At 32.3% G+C, this 22,856-nt stretch overlaps 1 protein-coding gene across 1 annotated transcript; it reads right to left on the reverse strand.

The window, feature by feature from the left end:
• Positions 1-356: 356 nt before the first annotated feature.
• LOC123549479 (cilia- and flagella-associated protein 77-like) lies at positions 357-22,837 on the reverse strand. Its single transcript, XM_053524141.1, has 8 exons — positions 22,709-22,837; positions 19,665-19,761; positions 18,644-18,751; positions 16,240-16,243; positions 15,457-15,559; positions 13,991-14,032; positions 5,544-5,654; positions 357-3,588 (listed from the first exon to the last, which is right to left on the reverse strand). Exons 1-8 carry the CDS (start codon positions 22,811-22,813, stop codon positions 3,460-3,462), a joined length of 699 nt encoding a protein of 232 aa, XP_053380116.1. The 5' UTR covers positions 22,814-22,837; the 3' UTR covers positions 357-3,459.
• Positions 22,838-22,856: the final 19 nt, after the last annotated feature.

Consider the following 22,856-nt stretch of genomic DNA (forward strand, 5'->3'; position numbering starts at 1 on the left):
TGGTCGCAAAGCCACTATGTTGGTTTTCTCATGGCACGGCTCAGCTCATGATCATACTGCATATTCAAAAGTAAAATTTGAAGTATCGCTTCAATGCATGCAAAACTACATTATGTGCTTCTTTATTTATATACAGTTATAACAAGTTTTGCACTGAGGGGAGAATTCGGAATACAGGTTATTAAGTATTTTTGATTACAGGTTACATGTGAGTACCAAGTTCTATATTCCGTAATTCATATGTACACAGTGAGAAATGGTATAATAATACTAAGTAAACAGAGAATATTTTAGAAGCAAGTAGGTGATGACAAACACAACACACTTCAGGGAAAAAGGAAGTTACAAACAGTTAGTATTCAACAATATTTTATTTTGTTTCAACGCAATGAAACTGAATGTATCACAAAGTTGCAGTTTTATACAGAATATCACAGTCCCAAATATGCCACTATTCTACCTACGTTTTGTACATCCAGTGATATAAATCTAGCATTAACTTTACAAAAAAGGCAACAAGCAAAGAGTAACAACAGATTTGGTGTTATTAGCCAAAATTTCTGCGAGCAACGAAATTAAGTCCTATGAAATTCAATGTTAATCACATTGTTGTATTCACTAATACAAAGTCAAAAATGGGTAAAATCCAGACTACATTCTTTAAATTTTTTTATTCATTTCCATAACCTAATGGTTATTTCTGACTATCTTCTGAATTTTTATAAGGTTATTTCTTCAGTTCTCCATTTGTTTCTCTTTCTTGATTGCTGTAGTCTTTTATTTGTTAAGTACATGTGCACTTTTCTTTTCAGCTATGCTAAACCTTTTGTATTTACAACTATTATCAACATATTAAACAGGCTATAGATTCTGGTCTATCAAACTGATAAACAATTTCTACAATCTGAGTAAACATTTCATTTTTTTTCCCCGAAAGTTCATTGATACATGTATCAAAAGCGTGCATTTCAACATCAAATTCAATCATGACAGTTGTTAAGATAACAATGTAGAAAACATTTAAGACAAATGAAATATTTAGAGGTAGACAACTCATATGAAACTTTATGTATTTGTTCTTTATGGAATGTTCTTTCTCTAATCATTACCTCTTGACTACCTAGATATACAACAGACTAGAATGAAACTTCTAGAAACTAGAGCACTTAATAATACTTTCAACCTCGCGCTTTATATGATTAATTTTGTCATCAAGTATATTAAATAGTATCATTTTAACATAAAAATCTTAAAACCCCCAAACATTTAGACCTAAAATCAGCAGTTGCCAGGTGCAAGCAAACTGTACTATTATGTAGAACATATAAAAGTTTGTAAACAGTTTAATAAAATAAACTCATTCAACGTTTTCAGACATATTTAGACTATTACAATACTTATGTCACTTTCAAGGAAGCAATGTTCTAAAGACAACAAAATTAACCTGCCTATATATTATATAGTAAATAAATTAAATGAAACAAAAATTAATAAACTTATAATAAATATTGATTTAAAAAAAAAAGTTTTTTTTATAAATATTGGTTAAAACGGATCACAGTTAAAATGGGAAGGAAATATACATGTGTAAACATGTATGTTGAATGTGAAAAGACATAATATTGCTTAACACAGTAATGAAAACACACTACAATACACACACAGAGTGATGCGGATAATGTACATATATGGCAATTGTCCAGAACAGTGAAATATGAAATAATGTTGCTAGGTAACATTAACACAAGGTGAGCCACAAAAGCTCTAATCAGTATTTCCTGTAAAATGACAGCAGCAGTTTACAAAATGGTATATTAATCTCCTCTCAACAGCAGTACTTAACATTACTTATATTTCTAATATGCTTGTTTCTGTTAAAACACGCTTACGCTAAAATGACCTCACATTAACATGCAATGATGTCAATGTTTTGTTGCGACCAAGAAAGAGCGCTATTATATTTTATCTACTGTTTTAGATTAAGGGCATATTAGAATCGAAATAATGTATAGCAAAATCGTGTTTTACCTAAATATATTACACTCAAAATCGGTTATATGTCGCCAGAATAATTCACTCGGGCTATGCCCTTGTGAAATTATTCCGCTGATGAATATCCTCTTTCCGTGTATTGATAATGTTAAAACACGTTTTTTCTATACATTATTTCTTAAAGGAAATCACTAGTAAAAATATATAAATAAATGTACCTTATGGACAAAACTTTTTGTTAATAACCAAGATAACACCCAATATTTTAAGCTGTACTTTTGGGCACCACATTAAATCAGCTGTTTCTGATATAATTAAAATTTGTCATCTTGAACAGAAATGAAGCTGCTATCATATTAAAATATGAGCCGCGCCATGAGAAAACATAGTGGCTTTGCTACCAGCATGGATCCAGACCAGCCCGCGCATCTGCGCAGTCTGGTCAGGATCCATGCTGTTCGCTAGTGGTTTCTCTATAGGCTTTGAAAGCGAACAGCATGGGTCCTGACCAGACTACGCAGATGCGCAGGCTAGTCTGGATTCATGCTGGTCGCAAAGCCACTATGTTGGTTTTCTCATAGCATGGCTCATATGTTAAACATTTAATACTGACAAATCAATGCCTTATGGTAATACCTGAATTTGAACCGAGGAAAGTTTTCAGATTTTTTTTTAGAAATATTTAATGAAGAAATCTTACCCTACACACTATCTAAACATGCATTGTTAGTAACACTTCTTTTTTCTGGAATAGTAAATGGGGTAAATTCCTAGTGTAATACTGAGTTTGTAATTCTGGGCTGTAAAGTCAGTTACAATACTGACAATATGTGAAACGCGTTTCATAACAAATAAGTTCAAATGAGACGTTTAAATATATGTCACTGAGGACAGTGTAAAAACAATACTGTATAATTAGAAAATGTCCTTGTTTAAAGATCAGTACTGAAGCAGTTGAGGGCTTTCACAGAAGTTACATTTCTTTCTTCTAGAAGTGTAAAGAGCGAGTTCCTAGTTGTAATTTTCACATCTTGAAATGAGAGCAATACCACCAATTCTGCCCTAAACAGTGAACAATCAATGAATGACTATCACATTGCAAGTCAAGTTTAAATAATCCAACATGTGTCAATACTGTCTCAATAAATATGCATATGTATTAGATAGGCATGAATTTATTATCTCATAAATTAATCTTACAAAATTCACCTTCTAGATAACCATTTATATGGAAAAACAATAACGGATGCCACAGTTAAGAAATACAACCCATGGATATCGCTTGTCTGTAATTATTTGATGTAGGGAGACCTACCACTTATACAGTAATGTATTCTTCTGAAGTAAAAGAATTATGTTTTTACACAAAATGTTCACTACACTGAATAATAAAATCAATGTAAAGGACTGATTTAATAATATTTATATCACAATTTTGATTTACACTAAAAATTTCTAATCATAATGTTAATTCTTTGCTGATTCATATGTTCCGTGTCCGAAATTGCCTTTTCTTGAGATTTTGTCAGAGTCAAAGTTGTCATAAGCTGATCTTCTTGCTTGAGCTGATCTGAATGTCTGGAGAGATGGTTTTGCCTGAAATACACAAGTTGAACAAGTATTCAATTATTGTATGAAACACTGACATTTATTTAAGATTATTGGTCAGTAAATAAAATTAATGTATTTGGGGCCATATACTATATCTCAAATATGGAGACTTTTTTCATTGTTAATTGGGATGAATTCATGCCCACAATGAATTTCATCTATGCAGCCTGATCAAGATCTGTACTGTTTGCCATTTAGTCAGCACCTTTTTGGTAAGCACCCCTTTAAACAGTTCATGGTATACTGTCCAAATTGAAAGATGGACAAGTTCATTATAGAAATTTAGCAGGGTATGGGTTAATACTCAGACATTTTTCTGTTTTATCAATAAATAAGAATGTGTGCTCATAAAGACACCAACATAACTGATGCAATAACTTAAAATTCTCAAGTTTGACAAAAAAGTGACATAAACTTGATGGCAAAACTTACAAAAGTTACAGTAAATATCTATTTAGTTTGAAGAAAAACAGGGGTGACAATCTTGACTAACATCAGTGATAGGGTTTTAAAGTTAAACTCTTTGACAGGATTGTTTCAATTAAGCCTGTCTATACATATTTGAAGTAAAATTTCTGTTTCTGGACATCGGTTTAAACAAAATTTTATTCATATATATTTACAACATGAAATGTTACATAATTACAGCATGAAGGATTGAGCAGAATGCCAAGCTTATTTGAAACTCTCTCGCTTTTGGACATTAGGGGACTTCCTTTTGAGAAAACACTGTATTTAACTGTAAGAAAGGTAATATTACCATTTTACATTTCAGGCAGAAAAGCCAGACACTTTAATTTCAAGAGACTGAATTTGATTTGGTCTCATTAAAAAGGAATCAAAATATTCAAATCTTTCCTTTCATAGCATACATATCAAAGTGGTTTGACATAAATAAATGAATATATCCAACAATGAAAACTTTCAAAAGTAAATAAGATCAGCATGTGGTATTGAGAACTTGAAATGTAATACAACCCCAGTTATGTTTAATAATTTATGCCCTTTTTTTGTAACATAAACAGATTTAATTCCCTATTAAAAAAGAAGTTTGAATACATCATTTGCAAAATTCTGATTTTATGCTCCTTTATAACACTGAAAAGATTTTTTTTCAGTGATAAATTCACCATTAATACCCATTCACACTTTACAGTTTAACCAAGTTCATTTGGAATTTATATTCATACTTATTCATAAGTAGAAAAGAACATTTAGCATTTCAATCTCAAATCAATATATAATATCAGATTTCATGTTCAGTATAATACACAAACTCTATTGATTGACCAATCATTTCTAGTCCACATGTATGTTGTTTTATTATTCATGAATGAAAGTTTTTCAATGAAATGAATTAAAAGAGTTCTGGTTGGTGTATAAATTATGAAATTCATTTGATTTAATCATTATCAATATCATGTAAATGTTACTGTAATATGTACAGCTTTTGTTTTATAAAACAGCAGATGAGATAAGGGAGGACAAACAGTCTCATAGATGTAAGAGTTCAACAGAATGGTAATATTTTATCATACACTTAATGACTCCTGAGCTATTGGATATAATAGGGTTATATTAAAAATAGTAGCTCGATCTGGGATGCTGTACTACTATTCGGCTTGAGTGGATTTTGCCAGATCGGATCTTAGGTGGCGCACAAGATTTAGGTGGTGTTGAACAGTCCTGTTTACAGACTTTATACTACATGACAAAGCCTAAACCAACAAATATGGGAAAGTAGAAGTCTTGACCAATAGCAATGTGCCTACAGTAAATAATAATAAAACATAACATGCTACAAAACATTTCAATTCTTTTGGCAACACCATTGTTACAAAATATTTCTGAACTCCACGCAGTCTTTCATATTGCATGCTGTTAAAATATTTCATTATGTTTGGTCTTCAAATGTTTGCAAAAAAAAAAGCACAACATACCTCTTTAGTAAATCTTGGCATTTGCCAGAGTGGGTCAGCATCAACTGGGTTTTGGTAAGTCCTCAACAATGACGCTCTGGTTTCATACACCTGACCAGGAGATCTTTTTTGCTGAAAAATGAAAAAAAAATACGTCTAAATAAAACTATAGACTTTAAGTTGACATTCAGCATAGCAAACTTTAATCAACTGGATAATAATAGATAATACTGGTATGTAATAATATTTTAATTTCTGCTATTACATTAAAAACATTTTTTCAAAAGAATTAAAGAACTAGCAATATATACTAGCAAATAACATTTCATTTTTAATTCATATAGCATTGCCAAGGCCTTCCTGTCATTTATTTCTGTTTTACCATGGATCAGAACTCATGTGCAAAGGATTGAAATACTAAGACATTAACCAGTGTGGTTAAATACCCAAGCATCTGAAGGAGGAACTATGGTAAATCAGAAGATAAACAACAAAAAGACATTGTTTATTTTTATTCTAACATGCTCACTGCTGATTTTCACTCATCTGTGTTAATGAGTCAGAGGTAAAGTGACTATTTGATGTCATAATTGACATCATAATGTTCTATCATCAGTCAACCATTATTTATTGAAGAATATACAATGCTTCACTTCCTTTGGAAAATTCAAGCCATGTTAGAATAGTAATCATTCTTTACAGCATTACAATACTATACTATGTAAAACAATATTTAAACACGGAAAAGTTCAATAAAATGGAGAACACACTTATTTAATGGCTTTCTGGCAAATAGTTTTGACTAATGACTGGCAAGCCATTCAACAAGTGTAGTATATTACATGAGCTCAGGAACAACTTTTAACAAATTTTACTGCCAACCAATTATACTCAGCCCCATCATAATTAGCATGAATTATTACGTAGCTTCTTAACATACTAGTATCAATTATTACTGATCCATAGTTTTAACCACTGACAGGTCTATTTTGAAGTTCAGCCCAATATAACTCTAATGAAGTCATGTAACAAGTTGAATTATTTGCATGTCATAAAAGGTTTAAATTGGGACAAAAACAATATTTTAAGTCTGAAAACTATAATACTGAATAGGAAACATTAGAACATTACGAAATGCATTTATTAATGACTGCATGGTATCACATTTTTAAGTATTGCCAGAATTTTCTACAATATCTAATTTTAAGTTACTTTCTTTAATGTAAAATTACTCATGCAAGGGAAGACAGTATACAATGGTTTTACATTCTACTATAATAAATTACTAACAAACATGATATATTTTGCTACAAATATTGTCGATGTTTAACCTCATTCAAGCTATCATTTAAGCATGTTTTGTATTACAAAAGATCACAGAAAAAACTAAGTTTAACAAGAGATCACAGAGTGATCTTGGCGCCCACCAATGTGCCATTTTGGAGTGTTCCAAATTTCAAGACTTACTGACTAGCTCAAGGTCAAATTTCATTTCCGTACACAACACTGTGCATGTGGTCCAAATTTGAAAGCTGTAGCTTGAGAAATGTGAAAGTAGGTCACTAGATCAATCTTAAGGTCAAAGTTTAATTTGGTACACAAAACTATGCAAGTGGTCCAAATTTGAAGGCTTAGCTTGAGAAATGTGTAAGTAGGTCACTAGGTCAAAATCAAGGGTCAAATTTCACTTCAGAACACAAATCTATGCATGTGGTCCAAATCTGAAGCCTGTACCTTCAAAAATGTGAAAGTAGGTCACTAGGTCAATGTCAAGGTCAAAGTTTGTTTCGGTACACAATCCTATGCATGTGGTCTAAATTTGAAGCCTGTAGCTACAGAAATGTGAAAGTAGGTCACTAGGTCAATCTTAAGGTCAAAGTTCATTTCGGTACACAAAACTATGCATGTGGTCCGAATTTGAAGGCTGTAGGTTGAGAAATGTGAAAGTAGGTCACTAGGTCAAAATCAAGGTCAAATTTTATTTCAGAATACGGAACTATGCATGTGGTCCAAATTTGAAGCTTGTACCTTCAAAAATGTGAAATAGGTCACTAGGTCAATGTAAAGGTCAAAGTTTGTTTCGGTACATAAAACCATGTATGTGGTCCAAATTTGAAGGCTGTAGCTTGAGAAATGAGAAAGTAGGTCACTGGGTCAAATCAAGGTCAAATTTCATTTCGGAACACAAAACTATGCATGTGGTCCAAATTTGAAGACTGTACCTTCAAAAATGTGAAAGTAGGTCACTAGGTCAAAATCAATGTCAAATTTCATTTTGAAACACGGAACTATGCATATGGTCCAAATTTGATACCTGTACCTTCAAAAATGTGGAAGTAGGTCACTAGGTCAAATCAAGGTCAAAGTTTTTTCAAGTGCACAAAACTATGCATGTGGTCCAAATTTGAAGGCTGTAGCTACAGAAATGTGAAAGTAGGTCACTAGGTCAAAATCAAGGTCAACTCATGTCAAGGTTCATCTTGCCACTCAAAAATATTCATGTCCAAATTTGAATGTTGTAGTTATTGACAAGAAGATTTTAAAAGCTTTTCCCTATATAAGTCTATATGAACCATGTGACCCCGGGGCGGGGCCATATTTGACCCTAGGGGGATAATTCGAACAAACTTGGTAGAGAACCACTAGATGATGCTACATTACAAGTATCAAAGCCCTAGGCTTTGTGGTTTGACAAGAAGATTTTCAAAGTTTTTCCCTATATAAGTCTATGTAAACCATATGACCCCCAGGGTGGGGCCATATTTGACCCTAGGGGTATAATTTGAATAATCTTAGTTGAAGACCACTAGATGATGTCACATACAAAATATCAAAGCCCTAGGCCCTGTAGTTTTGGACAAGAGGTTTTTCAAAGTTTTTCCCTATACAAGTCTATATAAACCATGTGACCCCCAGGGCGGGGCCATATTTGACCCCAGAGAAATAATTTGAATCATCTTGGTAGAGGACCACTAGATAATGCTTCATACCAAATATCAAAGCCCTAGGCTCTGTGGTTTTGGACAAGGAGGTTTTCAAAGTTTTTTCCTATATAAATCTATGTAAATTATAGAAATAAACAAAGGGCCATAACTCACTCATGAATTGTTGAACCAGTCTGATTTTCAGGGGGACACAACTAGGGTACCAATACATCATTCTGACAAAGTTTGGTCAAAATCCCCCCAGTAGTTTCTGAGGAGATGCGATAACGAGAAATTGTTAACGGACGGACGGACGGACGGACGGACGGACGGAATGACGGACGGACGGACCACGGACGCAGAGTGATTTTAATAGCCCACCATCTGATGATGGTGGGCTAAAAATCAAATATTACATGCAAGGATTGAGTAATGCTAATTGCTATATTTGAACCATAATTTCTTCTATATGCAGTATAACGTTACCGATACTACAGTTTTACAGTCATAGATCAAAATGTTTTATAATTTAATATTGCATTCCTAAATATAATTTAAGGACATGGTATTGAAAACTGTGACATTATGACAGTATGCATATTAAGACATTATTATTATGCATATGCAATAGATCAGTTCTGATAGATTGCAGTTTTTAATTGCTTAAAATTTTGGATGTGTCTATTAATTAATTACTTACAGTTCAAGGGCCTAATAGCGGCTTTGGTTACAATGTGGCTGCCATTATCTTTTTGTTATGAAGAAAAAATACACAAATTTCTTATTTCCAATTTTTGGTAGATGTTATTTCAGATTTTTGTTAAAATTTGGAAGTTAGATTAATGTAGAAAAATGTATTATTATCCCTTTAAGCTCTAGACAGAATAAGTTTAATATTGCACAATCCTAAAAGTAGTGCTTTTCTGACCATGTCAATATGCATACATGTATTCTCAATTCAGACTGCTGCTTCACCTGTTGTTAACATAAACTTAGAAGCACTATGGGACTTTAAATATGTCACTATTTTCAATGTAGGCCCTAAATTATTTTTCGGAAGATATAATAAATAAGTACAGAGAATGCAAGAGTTTTATTATACTCTTAAAGGCTTTGCAAGAATTAAAAAATTTTAAACTTTATAGAGCATGCAACATTTACCCGCAGTTCAAGAAGTTTTTTTCTTTGCTGAAAATATTATTGGTATGTTAATATTACATGAAAACATGCAGTGTTCATTCCAGGATTTTTTTAAGTGGGGTCAAAGGGCCCCATGATGGCAAAAAATTGGGGACATTTGAAAAAAATAGGGGCCATGAAAGAAAAACTGATTTACATGAAAGGAAAGGCTGTATTTTTAACACTTTTCTTACATGGAGTTCAAGGTATTATTTTCGCGGTTCGTGAAACATAATTACAAAGAGAAAAGTGGACACTTCACAGGTCGCTCAACACGACAAAAACGAAACAAGTCATAATATTTTGACCGTTACCGAAACTTAACCACGGAAAGTCCGACAGCTATGAATGCGGATTTACTACGGAATTAATGTTTGTCGCCTGATTTTGGCTAAGCGGTTACGCTATTGAGTGGTCTAGCGGTCTCGAACATGTCATCTTTCTTTGGAAATTTGTTCTCCATCGTCTGCTTTTTTTCAACGGTTAGAGAAAAACGTAAAATTGGATTTCTTTTTTCTCCGAATCGCGACTGTTTTTTTTTTTGTCCGCCATTGCATAGCAACATTGAAAGCTTTATGTTGTTAGGCGACCGGAGACTGGCTACTATTTTAACATCGACCAATGAAAATGCGCGTTACGTCATCGGAAGAGTCGTATTCGATTCACAACTTCTGGAAGTCGGCTCATTGTAAACGGACTGTTTTCTGAAAAAGTGTGCGCCCGACGGGCGCTATAGGGCAAACTTTTATGCGCCAATACGGTAAAATACGCGCCTATGGCCCCATGGCGCGGCCTGGAATGAACACTGAACATGATATAAATAGGATTAATACTTAGTAAAACAAAAACAAACAAAAAAGAAAAGAAAAGAAAGAAACGACAAAAAACATCACCAAAAAGCATTGGTTTCTTAAATTAAGTGCCGACGTTTTTGTCTCTCAGAAATTTTTTGACTGGTTTCCTTTTTGGCATGTGAATAAGAAGAAATGCACAAAACCCAAAACATTAAGAAATCAGTTTTATTAACCTTCTGAAACACAAGAATGCTACTGTTATTATAAATAACTTTAATATTAGCAAATCGCAAAGAAATAAAATCTGGGGCAGCTGGTTAACTTAAATTTAAAAGCATATTTAACACAAAGAAAGAAAGTTTTTCATTGATAGTCAATAATACAACAGTCTAAAAGTGCCGTCATGTTCCTTTAATGTAAAAGGGCTAATTTGGTTAAGAATTTTGTTCAATCAGGATATCGAAATAAATTTGAAGTTTAAGTGGAAAATTGTAAAATATCCATATTTCCCTATTTTTCACAAAAATTATTTTAGAGTTTTAATGCCAATAATAAAGACATATAACTCAATACAAATATTTAGTGCACTGACATGTGTTCTTCACAAGGAATGGTGTTCCTCCATAAACTGTACATTTGAGTTATAACCCTTTTCAATTTTAAAATGTAAATTTAAACCTTTTCACATAGACTATTTATGTTTAACACTTTTCCTAAGTGACCAAAGAGAGACCTTAAAACTTTATTACCTTATGTTTACATAGTTTACAACTTTATAAAGATCTTTAAAATATTGATAATGGAGAACAAATATTACCGAGAGTCTTTGTATAGCTCTTTACAGCAAAAGTTGTATATAGACAAGATGTGAAATCATGAAAACTGGTATACAAACAAGACTCTAAATGACTCTGAAGAGCACTTAGATATCTGCTTAAACATGCTTTATCTGTTCTCAAATTTATATGAGCCGCGCCATAAGAAAACCAACATAGTGGCTTTGCGACCAGCATAGATCCAGACCAGCCTGCGCATCCGCGCAGTCTGGTCAGGATCCATGCTGTTTGCTAACAGTTTCTCTAATTGTAATAGACTTTGACAGCGAACAGGATGGATCCTGACCAGACTGCGCAGATGTGCCGCAAAGCCACTATGCTGGTTTTCTCATGGCACAGCTCATACCCATTTGAGCAGACTAAGAGAGAAAGAAAGAAATTCAAAATAAAATAGAAGAAAACAGTCATGTTCTTACTGTACTCTGTGAATAAGTAAAATATGTGTTAAAATATGTCTTATCTGTATTATGCAGTGAGGGGACAACAAAATCTGGCTGCTTAAGACAAGTTGAAATTAGAACTAAAGTTCAACTTTGGAAGTTAGTTGACTGGCTGCTTAACTCAGGTGGCTGGTTAATACAGGTGGCTGCTAAAGAAGGTTAACCAGTATGACTTTATCCTTTAAACAAATTTTAGGATCCAATATGAAAGTCGAACATCTGTTTCCTGCTAAAGGAGCTTTATAATTCAACCTCCACAGAGGAACAACCTCTATACAGCAAGCAAATTTAAATCTCCAGTTAAGGTTAAACTATGTCCTTTCCTTAAAGTTGATTTTTAATAAACAAAGTAAAAAAACACGCAGACTACATATAACTATATTCCATCTCCATTTTCTAAAATGAAAAAAAAGCTTAAATAAAACAAAAGGAACCAGAATACCCACAGAATTCTCACTACATACATTTTAGGATACTACAAAAATGAAAACAAATATGAGTCTGGAAAAAAAAACAATAAAGCGAGTCACTAACCTGATCCTGCTAATAACCAGAACATGCATAGAAAACATTAAACTGTGAAATTAGCATGCCATTAAGACAAAAAGTATATGACAAAAATGTTAAATTGCAAAATCATAAATTTTAATCATGAAAAAAAGTGCAAAATCGTATATATATAGCATATGAAAATAACAAACTAATTAAAAACTGGTGATACCATATTCATTTTAATAAACACCCATTTCTGTCCAGGTTTAATATCGAAAGACTCTTTTTTACATAACACACTGTCTTCAGTGGCAAGACAATAACAAAATGAATATTAAATTTATTGTCTGCAGAAGCACCAAATATGTAGGTCTTTAATTTCAATATATTCAAAGAAATATGGCATATATTCCAGTCATATAACCAGAGTTTATGATATCATAATTTATGATATTATATTCAAACCTGAATTAAAGTCACAAAACATAATTTCAAAGCCTCACCATCTGGTAAAATGGGAACAAAATGGTGTGTTCCCCTCAGAAGAAAACAAAAAAAAATTGAACATCTAATAACTTTAAATTCACTCTGTTTATGCAAGCCAATTTTAGCAACAACATCTTGGCAAATTAGCAAGCAAATCTGCTAGAAAGCCTAAACTTATTTACCAACAAAATTTATGCAATACATTTAAAATGCCTCTCTGCCTATTTTAGGTAAAAAGTTTTCAAAATCAGCCAACAAAAAAAAAAAATGCAAAGATCTAAATGACCTAGGACTCTATGTTTCTTATTTATACTTATGTGTACTAGATAATATTCAGTGTTTTATGTTGTGTGTGGCATATACTAATCATACATGTGGATAATACTATTTTGAAGTGCAGCTGGTGTCTCTACATGTTATTTTCACTGAAAGACTAAAGGGAATTTTATGTCTATCTACTTTTCCAAGTTATAATAATGTGCCCAAATCCACCAACCCCTCCTGCACCCCAAAGAAAAGCACAAACTCTAGAAACTCCAATATTTCTTAACTCTCATGTTGTTGTAAGAATTCAAAGCAGTAAAATTATTCTCTTCAATTCCTGATTGTTTTTTTTTTTTTCAAATTTTGTGCCAAGTTTGGTAACTTATCAATATTTGCATCTGTATTCTAAATTTGAGGGTCCAGATTATAACAGGCCATATATCTCACATAATGCCTGATTTCAAATAAAAAGAGAAAACTGTTATATTGCAATAAAATGTTTAAACATTTCAAAAATAAATCCCATATCTTTCACAGGAAAAAAATCAAACAAAATAATTTGTCATAAAAAAACAAGCGTTCAGAACACCCTTTCCTTTAATCATATTGTAAAAGCAACAGCAATATAACAAATAAGAAAGACTGGACTTTCCTCTGGAGGCCAAGACTAGCAATTTTCTTTTGTAGAAATCTCTTCAACTAAAGAAAAGGGAGACTAACTTTAGATACATGTATGTAGTCTTCGATCCCTCTCTTTTGCACCATGAGAAACTGTGATCAATTTAAAAGTATGGAGAATTAAAATATGTTTGGCACTCAATATTCCTTTTACATGATATACGTATCAAGAACATGATTCTAATCGTGAATAAAACATAATATGTATATTCAGTTTCAGACAAGTCTAGTTATTTCTGCTGTTTAAGCTCAATATCAGTTATTTATATTCTCCATACTTCCAAACCATAGACAAGCAAACATCACCACAAAGTACCACAGATTTCACTACAGTGTTCGGTTTTGTTAAAGTAATATATCCACAGTGTAACTCACTAGGGAACCGAGTATTCCTGCCGAGTGTGTACTTCTACCCATCTAAATATCAAACAAGTGTGCAAACATGATATAATACACTGTCTAAGACATAATGTGCTCATTATGCAATGTTTCACTGTAAACACACATAAACGGAAGTACATTATTCCAGTTCTGTATGAACAGAGATACATGAAAAAAATCACTATGAAATGTTATACGGCATTCATGTTAACAGTGAAATATTGCTTAAAATGCAAATTCTCTATATCATATCTGTCTATTTTATTATTGAAGTACTGCAGATTGGATATTTTTTCGTGTCTTTTAAAAGCGGCACTATTTCTTGTTGCTGAAAATGTGGTTTGTTAATGGCTACCCCTGTATAATTGTTATCATGGACACTATGCTTTTCATGCCTGCATAAAATTCATGGGTCATACTATTTAAGAATATTAACAAAAATAAGGCCATTACAATTCTACCCAATCTACAGTTATTATAAAGTTAAGTTCAAATTTCATTTCAGTGTGGGGAACCAGCTTGCTTTTCCGTGAAATAAGAAATTTTCTTTAAAGTGCAATACCTAAAACAAGTGAATAAAACTTCAAAAAATAAAAAAATAATTCTTGAAACTTTCTTAATTAAAGTCTGTTGGTGTATAGTTCATCACTTGTGAAAACTTACTTCTCTATTTGAAAAAAAAATACATCAGGTATTCATTTAATAGACATGTTTTTGGGCCAATTAAAAGATACATATTCAAGGTGAAGCAATTCTGCCTCCATTTCAAAGGTCATTTGACACTTGGCTGCTTCAGATAGTGCACTGTGAAAAACCTAGGGACATTTGACATCAGGCAGCTTTGGTTAGTGCATGTGGAGAAACCAAAGGGCATTTGACACTGGGCAGCTTTGGTTAGTGCATGGGGAAACCAAAGGCATGTTATTGAGCCATAGGTTAATTTGGTAAGTTCATCAAAATTTAGTAAAGAAACGCACAATATCAAGAAAGTTTCGAGACATTAAAATACATTGCAATGCAGCATTCAGTTATCTTGCTTAAAATGACGTAAAACATGTGATTTGTAACAACAGGAGGCTATGGCATATATTAAACCAAAAAATAAATTCCAGTATAGCATGCTCTTCTATACGTTTGCATGATCCTAAATAATAAAATCATCTCATCAGATTTGAAAATCATTGGTTTAACTCATAAGTAATAACTCCATATAGGTCCATTTGTTTTTTTTTCTTTTGGGGTCAATTTTTATTTATTCTTTTAAAATTTTAATGCCAGAAAAATAAATTGAACATTTTAGGATGAATATAAGCTGTTGCTTACACACATCATTTTGTTTTATAGATTATCTAATATATACCAAAGCCATTTTAAAAAAAACAGTGCATGCATTTATGTAAAAAAGTCAACATTCAGAATGCATTTAAAATGCAACAAGAAAACCTTTGCTTTTTAATTACCTTGCTCTCTTCCTGTCTCTTTGCCAGTTCCAGTTTTCGTCTTTCTTGTAGCCATTTATCCTGGTATTTGTGTTCTAAGAGGTCAAAGATTGGAGTAGATGGTCTAAAAAACATAACTTGCATATTAACCTAGTCCTACTGTACAAATATTAAAGTAGTTCCACTTTAAACATTTTCTCAAATCTAGCAATATTTTTTTTAGAATTATTCTTGTCACCATATATTTACATGGCTTTTGAATTTCTTGACATTATAGTACACACTCCATAAAGGGTGCTGTGATAACAGAATTTGTCTTTGTTTTGTGAAGAGGCTGTTGCTCTAGTGAAGTTCATTTACAAAGAATTCTACAAAACGAGGAAGGAACGGATCTTTTTTTTTTGTAAAAGTTGTTTGCTCCTTGAAGGTGACATTAAAAAAGGATATAAAACATTGATATAGTGGGTAGTATAAAAGTGTACAATATACTAAAATGACAAAACTGTACACATGTAAAGAGTTTCTTAAGACATAGTTGCCCTTACTCAAAATACTGAAATTGTTTTAATTTGGCATTCTTTTCCTGTCAAAAAGCTGACAACTGTACCAATGCTTTATCTCACTGTCACAGGATAAACATTCTTCAGACCAAGAAACAGAATCACTTAACCCTTACCCTGCTAAATTTATACAATGAAACTGTCCATCTTTCAATTTAGACAGTACCATTAATTAACAATTTAACAGTTAAAAGGGATGCTTACCAAAAATAAATCTGTTGTGATGCATCATTGTGCAGATTACTTGTCTATGCAAAAAAATACATCATGATCATTAAATTAACAGGTTTTGGGCATAAAATCTATAAGGAACAATTTCTCATTTAAAGCATTATGACCTTGTGCTTAGATAGCATTTAAAATACTGAGGACATTTCTAGCAGTTCGTTTCATGTGGAACCAATCTTCACTGCGCTGGTTTCTGGAACCAAATCATGTTTTGGCCAATATTATGGTAGTCATAACATTAGTAGAACGCAATAATCAAAAGTAACATTTAAAACTACTTTGCAAGCACATATTTCTTGTTGAACTGCAAACAGTATTTAAACAACAGAGTTTGCATAAACAAGCCAAGCGATATTCATAATATGTCACAATAGCGAATTGATACCAAATTAAATCATATCAATTAAAATATGTTTAATTAAAACATATCCATAGTATGTGTATTTTCTTGGGGCATTTTAATATTTTTATTAACCGAAAAAAACATTTAAGTATATAACTTTGCAATACACATTAGTTTTGGGTATAAATTGCATTAAACTTTAACCAAAATTTTCTAAAAAAAGTGTGCATATTTGTAAAAAAGTCAACATTATGAATGCTTAAATGAAAGGAAACTTGCTCTGAAAATTACATAGTTTCCAATCTCTTATGCCAGTTAGTATTGTTTTCTTGTAGCCAATTTACCGTAATTTTCTAAGATCAAAATGGGGATAATTGGTCAAAAATACAATGCCATATTACTAGTACTGTACCATGATAGGAAAATAGTCTTAAAAAAAATAATTTCAAATCTACAATATTTTTTTAGAATTATTACTTGCACCAAAATTTAACACAGAATTTTCTTATAGTCCCAAAAGGGGCATAAAATTTGTCTTAAATACATGCCAGAAGTTCATGTACATTACCAGGAGGATTTTTGTAAATTGTTCTCTGAAGAATAAAAAAGGATTTCAAACTTATATGTTTAGTAATAGTGTATTACAAAATGACACAAAACTGTAACCAGAAATTTTTCATAGTCCCAAAAACGAATGTTAATTTGGCCATTCTTACTGGTCAAAGTGTAATGGACCAGTGCTTATCCACTCAGTTTTAAACCGAAAGAACACACTTTGCAATTTAATCAATATACTGCATCTGTTTTTGAGACAGTACCATTCATTAAACTTTAACCAGTTTAAAGGGGTCCCAAAAAAAGTGGGCAAATGCTCTATAAGCACAAATGTTAGAGTTAGGGATCTACAGTGAGGGTAAATTAGACCTAAATAGAATACTAACTTGTTATCAAACTATTATGCATTTAAATTGATGAGCTTCATTACTTGTGCTAAAACTTAACACAGTGTGAGCTCAACTCGATACGTGCAAGGGTGACTAAGAATATAAAAGTACTATTTACTTACTCAAATTGTAACTGCCGAGTTTCATAAAAAACTTATTCTTTCCTAAATTCTGAAAACTGAGCAAATATGTCCAAAATGTTAGAAGAAGAGTCTCTTCCCCATTTCAAGAAAATACATGAGCTTTGTTTTAGAAATTTACAAGAACATTTACTCAATACTAATTGGATAGACCATTTTCATGCTGATGTGTTTTTTTTTTTACTGTAGGTTACATTGAAACTTAAGATTTGAAATATGTTTCCATAGTTACCTTATAAGGCATAAAAAAAAAATTGTTTGTTTCCAATATCCCAACCTACCCAAAATTTTTGGCACGACCCTAAATGTTTTTACGGCCATGGAGAATAATTTTTTCAACTTTTTAACAAGAAGTTGCAAAACTTCACTTTTTATGCTTTAAACATGGTCAGTGATCTTAGAAATCAACTTACTGATGCTCTAAAGGCATAACGGGGCCCTTATTTGTATTCATTTTTTGACATTAAAATAGTTTCTGAAAAGTCTCACATAATAAAAAAAAAAAATCCAAAAAAATTTGTTTTCCAACCTAGCTACCCTAAATTATTTTTAACATGTTACCGGAAACAAAGAATTTTTTTTGGCCTATTTTAAATAAAATTCTGATTATTATTTACATTAAATTATTGTTATTATTACCATTATTTTTATTATAATTATTATTATTAATATTGTTATTATCATGTTGAGCACTAAACTGAACTTCGATTACTTTAATGTTACACTTTCTCAATGCTCTTGCACAAGGTGGTGCATATTTGCCAAAATAAGTTAATTGTCAAACAGTTCAACTGCCTAGACTGCAACATGTAAACTTGATATAATCAATGGATGAATATAATAATGATAACAATTGTGCTTATTAAAATTCTGAAATAAACATGGCCGATGTGTGCAAACTTTATTCCATTAAAAATTAATTCATTGTTGTATGCAGAATAATAGAGTTCTTAATGTTAAACAACCTATATATATTTGTAAATCAAAACTTACCAGCTGAAACAGCAGCCCTGTTTAAGGCCATAAAATCTCTCTGTGCTGTTTTTTCTTTCTGTTTAAATGGCAAAGTTGTAGAGGAAAGGGTGGGCCAACCATGAAGTGCTAAAATAAACAGAATAAAATGTATAAACGGCGGCATTAAGTGATTTTGCCTTTGTGACCGGAGTTCAGACCAAGATCAGCCTGCGCATCAGTAATTTTTCAGTGATTATTGTCATCCCTTCAAATAATTAGTGATACTGCCCAAACTGAATGATGGACCAGTCCATTTTTGAAATTTAGCAGGGTAAGGGTTAAACAAACTGCAAGGGTGGCATTTAAGAATGTAAAAATGTTTAAATGTTCATAAACGTTTTCCTTCATATGTCATCAACAGTTAACATAGTTTAATCTGACGACTATACAATAAATGACAAAGAAAATTCTGATTTACCAGTAACAACGAGTCTACCACTTTGTTCTGTAAGTAACACAGACACAGTAAGATTTGTGACATTATCATTGTAAAATAAATAATTTTATATTTCAACACTCGTTCTTCTCGAGGACTGTTGTATCATATGGATCTAAGACTCCTGGAAACTGTCATAAATCTGGAAAGTCTGGATAATTTTAAAACAGCTGTGGTTGGGCAGGAGGATCTAGTAACATTGTATGGTGCAAATACATGTTGGATTATTTTATGATTGCATTGTGTAGAGACTTTTAATGGAGCATCTGATGACGTACAAGCACAGTACCACCCACTACCAGGCCTAATCACTGTGTCTGTCTGGCACATTTTTTGGACGAGTATGGAAAGTAGAGGAAGAAAACAACTATAATCCAAAAATACTGGCAGCTGCATGAATAATGATTGTCAAGTTATGATTACATTTGCGTCTACACATTTGATTTAATAGGCTACTTCCCACATGACCCTTTTCCAGACATGCAGAGTTAAAGCAATACTTGTCACACTACCAACCAAATCAGAAAACACCATGATGTAATTTTGCCAAAAGAGAATGACTACCTTCTGTGGATCCACCATCTCTGAGTGCATTTGGGCGACCATAGGTTAGTCCTGCTGGTACAATTACTCCTCTTCTTTTTGGTTTTCCAAGCTCAGTCTAAAAAATTGGATGTTTTCATTTAAAAAAGGCACTTTATTTCATGCATTAATTCTTACAGTTAATTTTATGATTTAAAAAACTAGATGTCCAGTAAGGTAGACAACATTGATCAATGCAGATATTATTGCAGTAACAAAAGTGATAATGATATCAAATGAATTCTTAGTGGAACAGAAAGAAACAAAATAAAAAAGTTTAAGGAAATATTATTCCTGACAGCATTATTTGCATATTTAAAAATAGGAAATGTCTACAGATATGGATCCGTACCTCTAGAATCTGATTCTAAATGTACTCCGGATCTGTTCCTCTCGAAGAATTTAGTGGATTGTCAAAGTGTATGCACCTGATTTTACTAGTCAAACAACTTTTGCTTGATTGCAATTATAAAAGATCAGATCATAAAATAAGACAGAGAATGAGTTAAACCACATATTATTGGTTATATAACTTTCTTTCAAATATCAATATTCATCTAAAACTTGGTCCACCCTTTCAGCCAGGGTTGGCAAGTATTTCCCGGGGGTGGGAATTACCACAGGTATTTCCCGGTAATTCCCGTCCCGAAAAATGATCCAAATTTCACAAAAGTGGGAAATAGTGGGAAATACTCAATATTTGAAAATTTTTGGCATGAAAATTTACTTTTTAATATAAATTAATTAAATAAATTTGCAAACTTAGAAATCAGCAGAGCTGAAGCTAGATTAAGCATTGTATTACCAGTCAGACAAATACAGCTTCAGGCTAATTTAATAGATTACCTATACATTGTACAGGTAACTGATTATGACAATTGAGGGGCCAACATGTAGTGTGAAAAGAGTATTAGTCCCAGTTATTGCGAAAAGGTGTTAATAATGTATAATTAGGCATCACAATGTGATGCTCTGATTCTCTATAGTAATAGGCATTTTTAGTAAAAAAAAAAAAAAGAAAAAAAAAAACAATTGAAATAAAAATTTAGGACTTGATTTTAGTACATTTAGTGCTTAAAAAGAATATTTATATTATTTGTTTTTAATTGAGAGAAATATTTCATGTTAACTGAATAACATTTGTTTAAGTCTCTGCTCATACAATGAGATGTTGACTTTTCCCCACTATTTCCCACTTTTTTCCCGGGAAATACCTGTATTTCCCACTATTTTCCTGTATTTCCCGCTGTCCTGGTAAAAACTAGTATTTCCCGCTTTTAAGCCAACCCTGCTTTCAGCATTATGGCCAGTTACTATCGATTCATGCCTTAACATCAAGTTCGTGCCCAAACAAACGGAAGGAATGATGCCTCGCATGACCGCAACAGTCAAAATGCACAAGAAACAGGTTGTTTATTTATGTTTACTTGGGTTTGACAGCGCACCAACACAGTATAGGTTATATGGCGCCAAACAGGACTAACAAGAAACAGGTAAAAATACTACTATTACAACAATATCCTCATACCTCAACCCTTTAATCTGTTTAATTCTATAAAAGCTCATATTAAAATCTTTAATTTTGCGTAATTTACATTCTTCTGCATTCTAACAACATGGAAACACTTGACACACTCAAGTCACCTGATACAGATTGTGGAAAATTACCAGTATTTCATACTTTACCGAAAAGTTGGGCTACACATTATCATGCAAGATGCCAATTAAAATCCAATTATGGAAATTGTACATTTGGTCTTTTGCATTAATTTACAGTTGTTAGAAGCATAGTGTGTTCTTATGTCAAACTACATCAAGTATCAAAATTGTAAAATATATTTACAAAAGGCAGTGGCTAGAGAACCGGAATCAGTTCCTTAGACAGCGGACTTATTCGTCCGGAACCGGTTCTCTAGCCAAAGTACCGTGCAAAGGCTAGGGAACCGGAATTTTATTTCTATGCATAAAACTATCGAAATTCACTTTGTTTCTTTTGGTATTAAAAGTATCATGTGCATGTTCTTATCTTAATAAGTTAATTAATTTTACTATTTCAGCAAGCTATGCCCTTTTATCTGTGTTTACTGTGTCTCCAGAAGTGTACTCGCCACATACTGTCCGCCATATTGGAATGATAAAATAAACTAGTACGAATGAATGCGAAATCGTCGGCACTGGAGCCGAAATAAACTTGAAATTTAAACATAAAAGGTGTAAGACAATAATTAAAGAAACGATTAAAACAAATTAAGTAATTTCTGTTAATTAAGTATTGATTAAATATCTCTGAACATGAAATGCCGCGGTGTTACAAACCAGTATTAAAAGTGATCAAAGAATCTGTATGACGTTTTAAGGGCAATTAAATTAATTTGTTCGTCTATAAACATAAATACAAACCAATATTAATATTATTATCGTATATTTAAATAATTTAAACATAGTACAAGTTTAAAGCAAAATCTAATAACATTTAAAAACTGCAAAGTAGTTTTCACGCATTCATGAATTCGTACCAGTTTATATCATTCCAATACGGCAGACACGGTCTATATATGGCGAGTACATTTCTGGAAACAGTAAAGGCAGATAAATGCAAGGGCATGGTAAAGTTAATTAATATAATAATACGCATGACACTTACCAAGAAACAATGTGGATTTCAGCAGCACTATGCATAGAAATAAAATTCCGGTTCCCTAGCCTATGCACGGTATTTTGCTTAGAGAACCGGTTCCGGACAAATAAGTTCGCAGTCTAGGGAACCGATTCCGGTTCTCTAGCCACTGCCTTTACAAAAAAGTAAGAAACAAATAAAAATAGAGATCTACTAGAAGTTTTTTTTTCAATTCAAACTGTACTGTAGATGATTAAGGAACACCAAATTGACCAATTGGGCAAAATCCAACAGATAGAGGTTTGGACACACTTACTTTTTTAAACATAAGAAATGTAGGCTTAAAACCTATAAATCACAATCTTGTCATTGAACTATAGTCGCGAAATATGATGACGAATTTACTCACCCTAAGAAGAAGTTCATTTTGCAGCATGGTTTCCCGATTTATGCCTAATTCACCCGCTGCTGTGAAAGCATAAGGATTTTGGTAATTCATCGCGTCAGTCGCCATTTTGGTAAGGTCTGATTTACAAATTAAAAGCTATTGTTTATCC

Source organism: Mercenaria mercenaria, chromosome 15, assembly GCF_021730395.1.
Source record: "Mercenaria mercenaria strain notata chromosome 15, MADL_Memer_1, whole genome shotgun sequence".
NCBI lineage: Eukaryota > Metazoa > Mollusca > Bivalvia > Venerida > Veneridae > Mercenaria > Mercenaria mercenaria.

Excerpts from the sequence above, each read along its gene's own strand:
- LOC123549479 (XM_053524141.1), bottom strand. The coding sequence starts at position 22,813 with ATGGCGACTGACGCGATGAATTACCAAAATCCTTATGCTTTCACAGCA. Across the intron at positions 5,655-13,990 it reads CAGGAATACTCGGTTCCCTA|CAAAAAAGATCTCCTGGTCA; the intron begins GTGAGTTACACT and ends TTCATTTTTCAG. Across the intron at positions 3,589-5,543 it reads TGCCAAGATTTACTAAAGAG|GCAAAACCATCTCTCCAGAC; the intron begins GTATGTTGTGCT and ends TGTGTATTTCAG.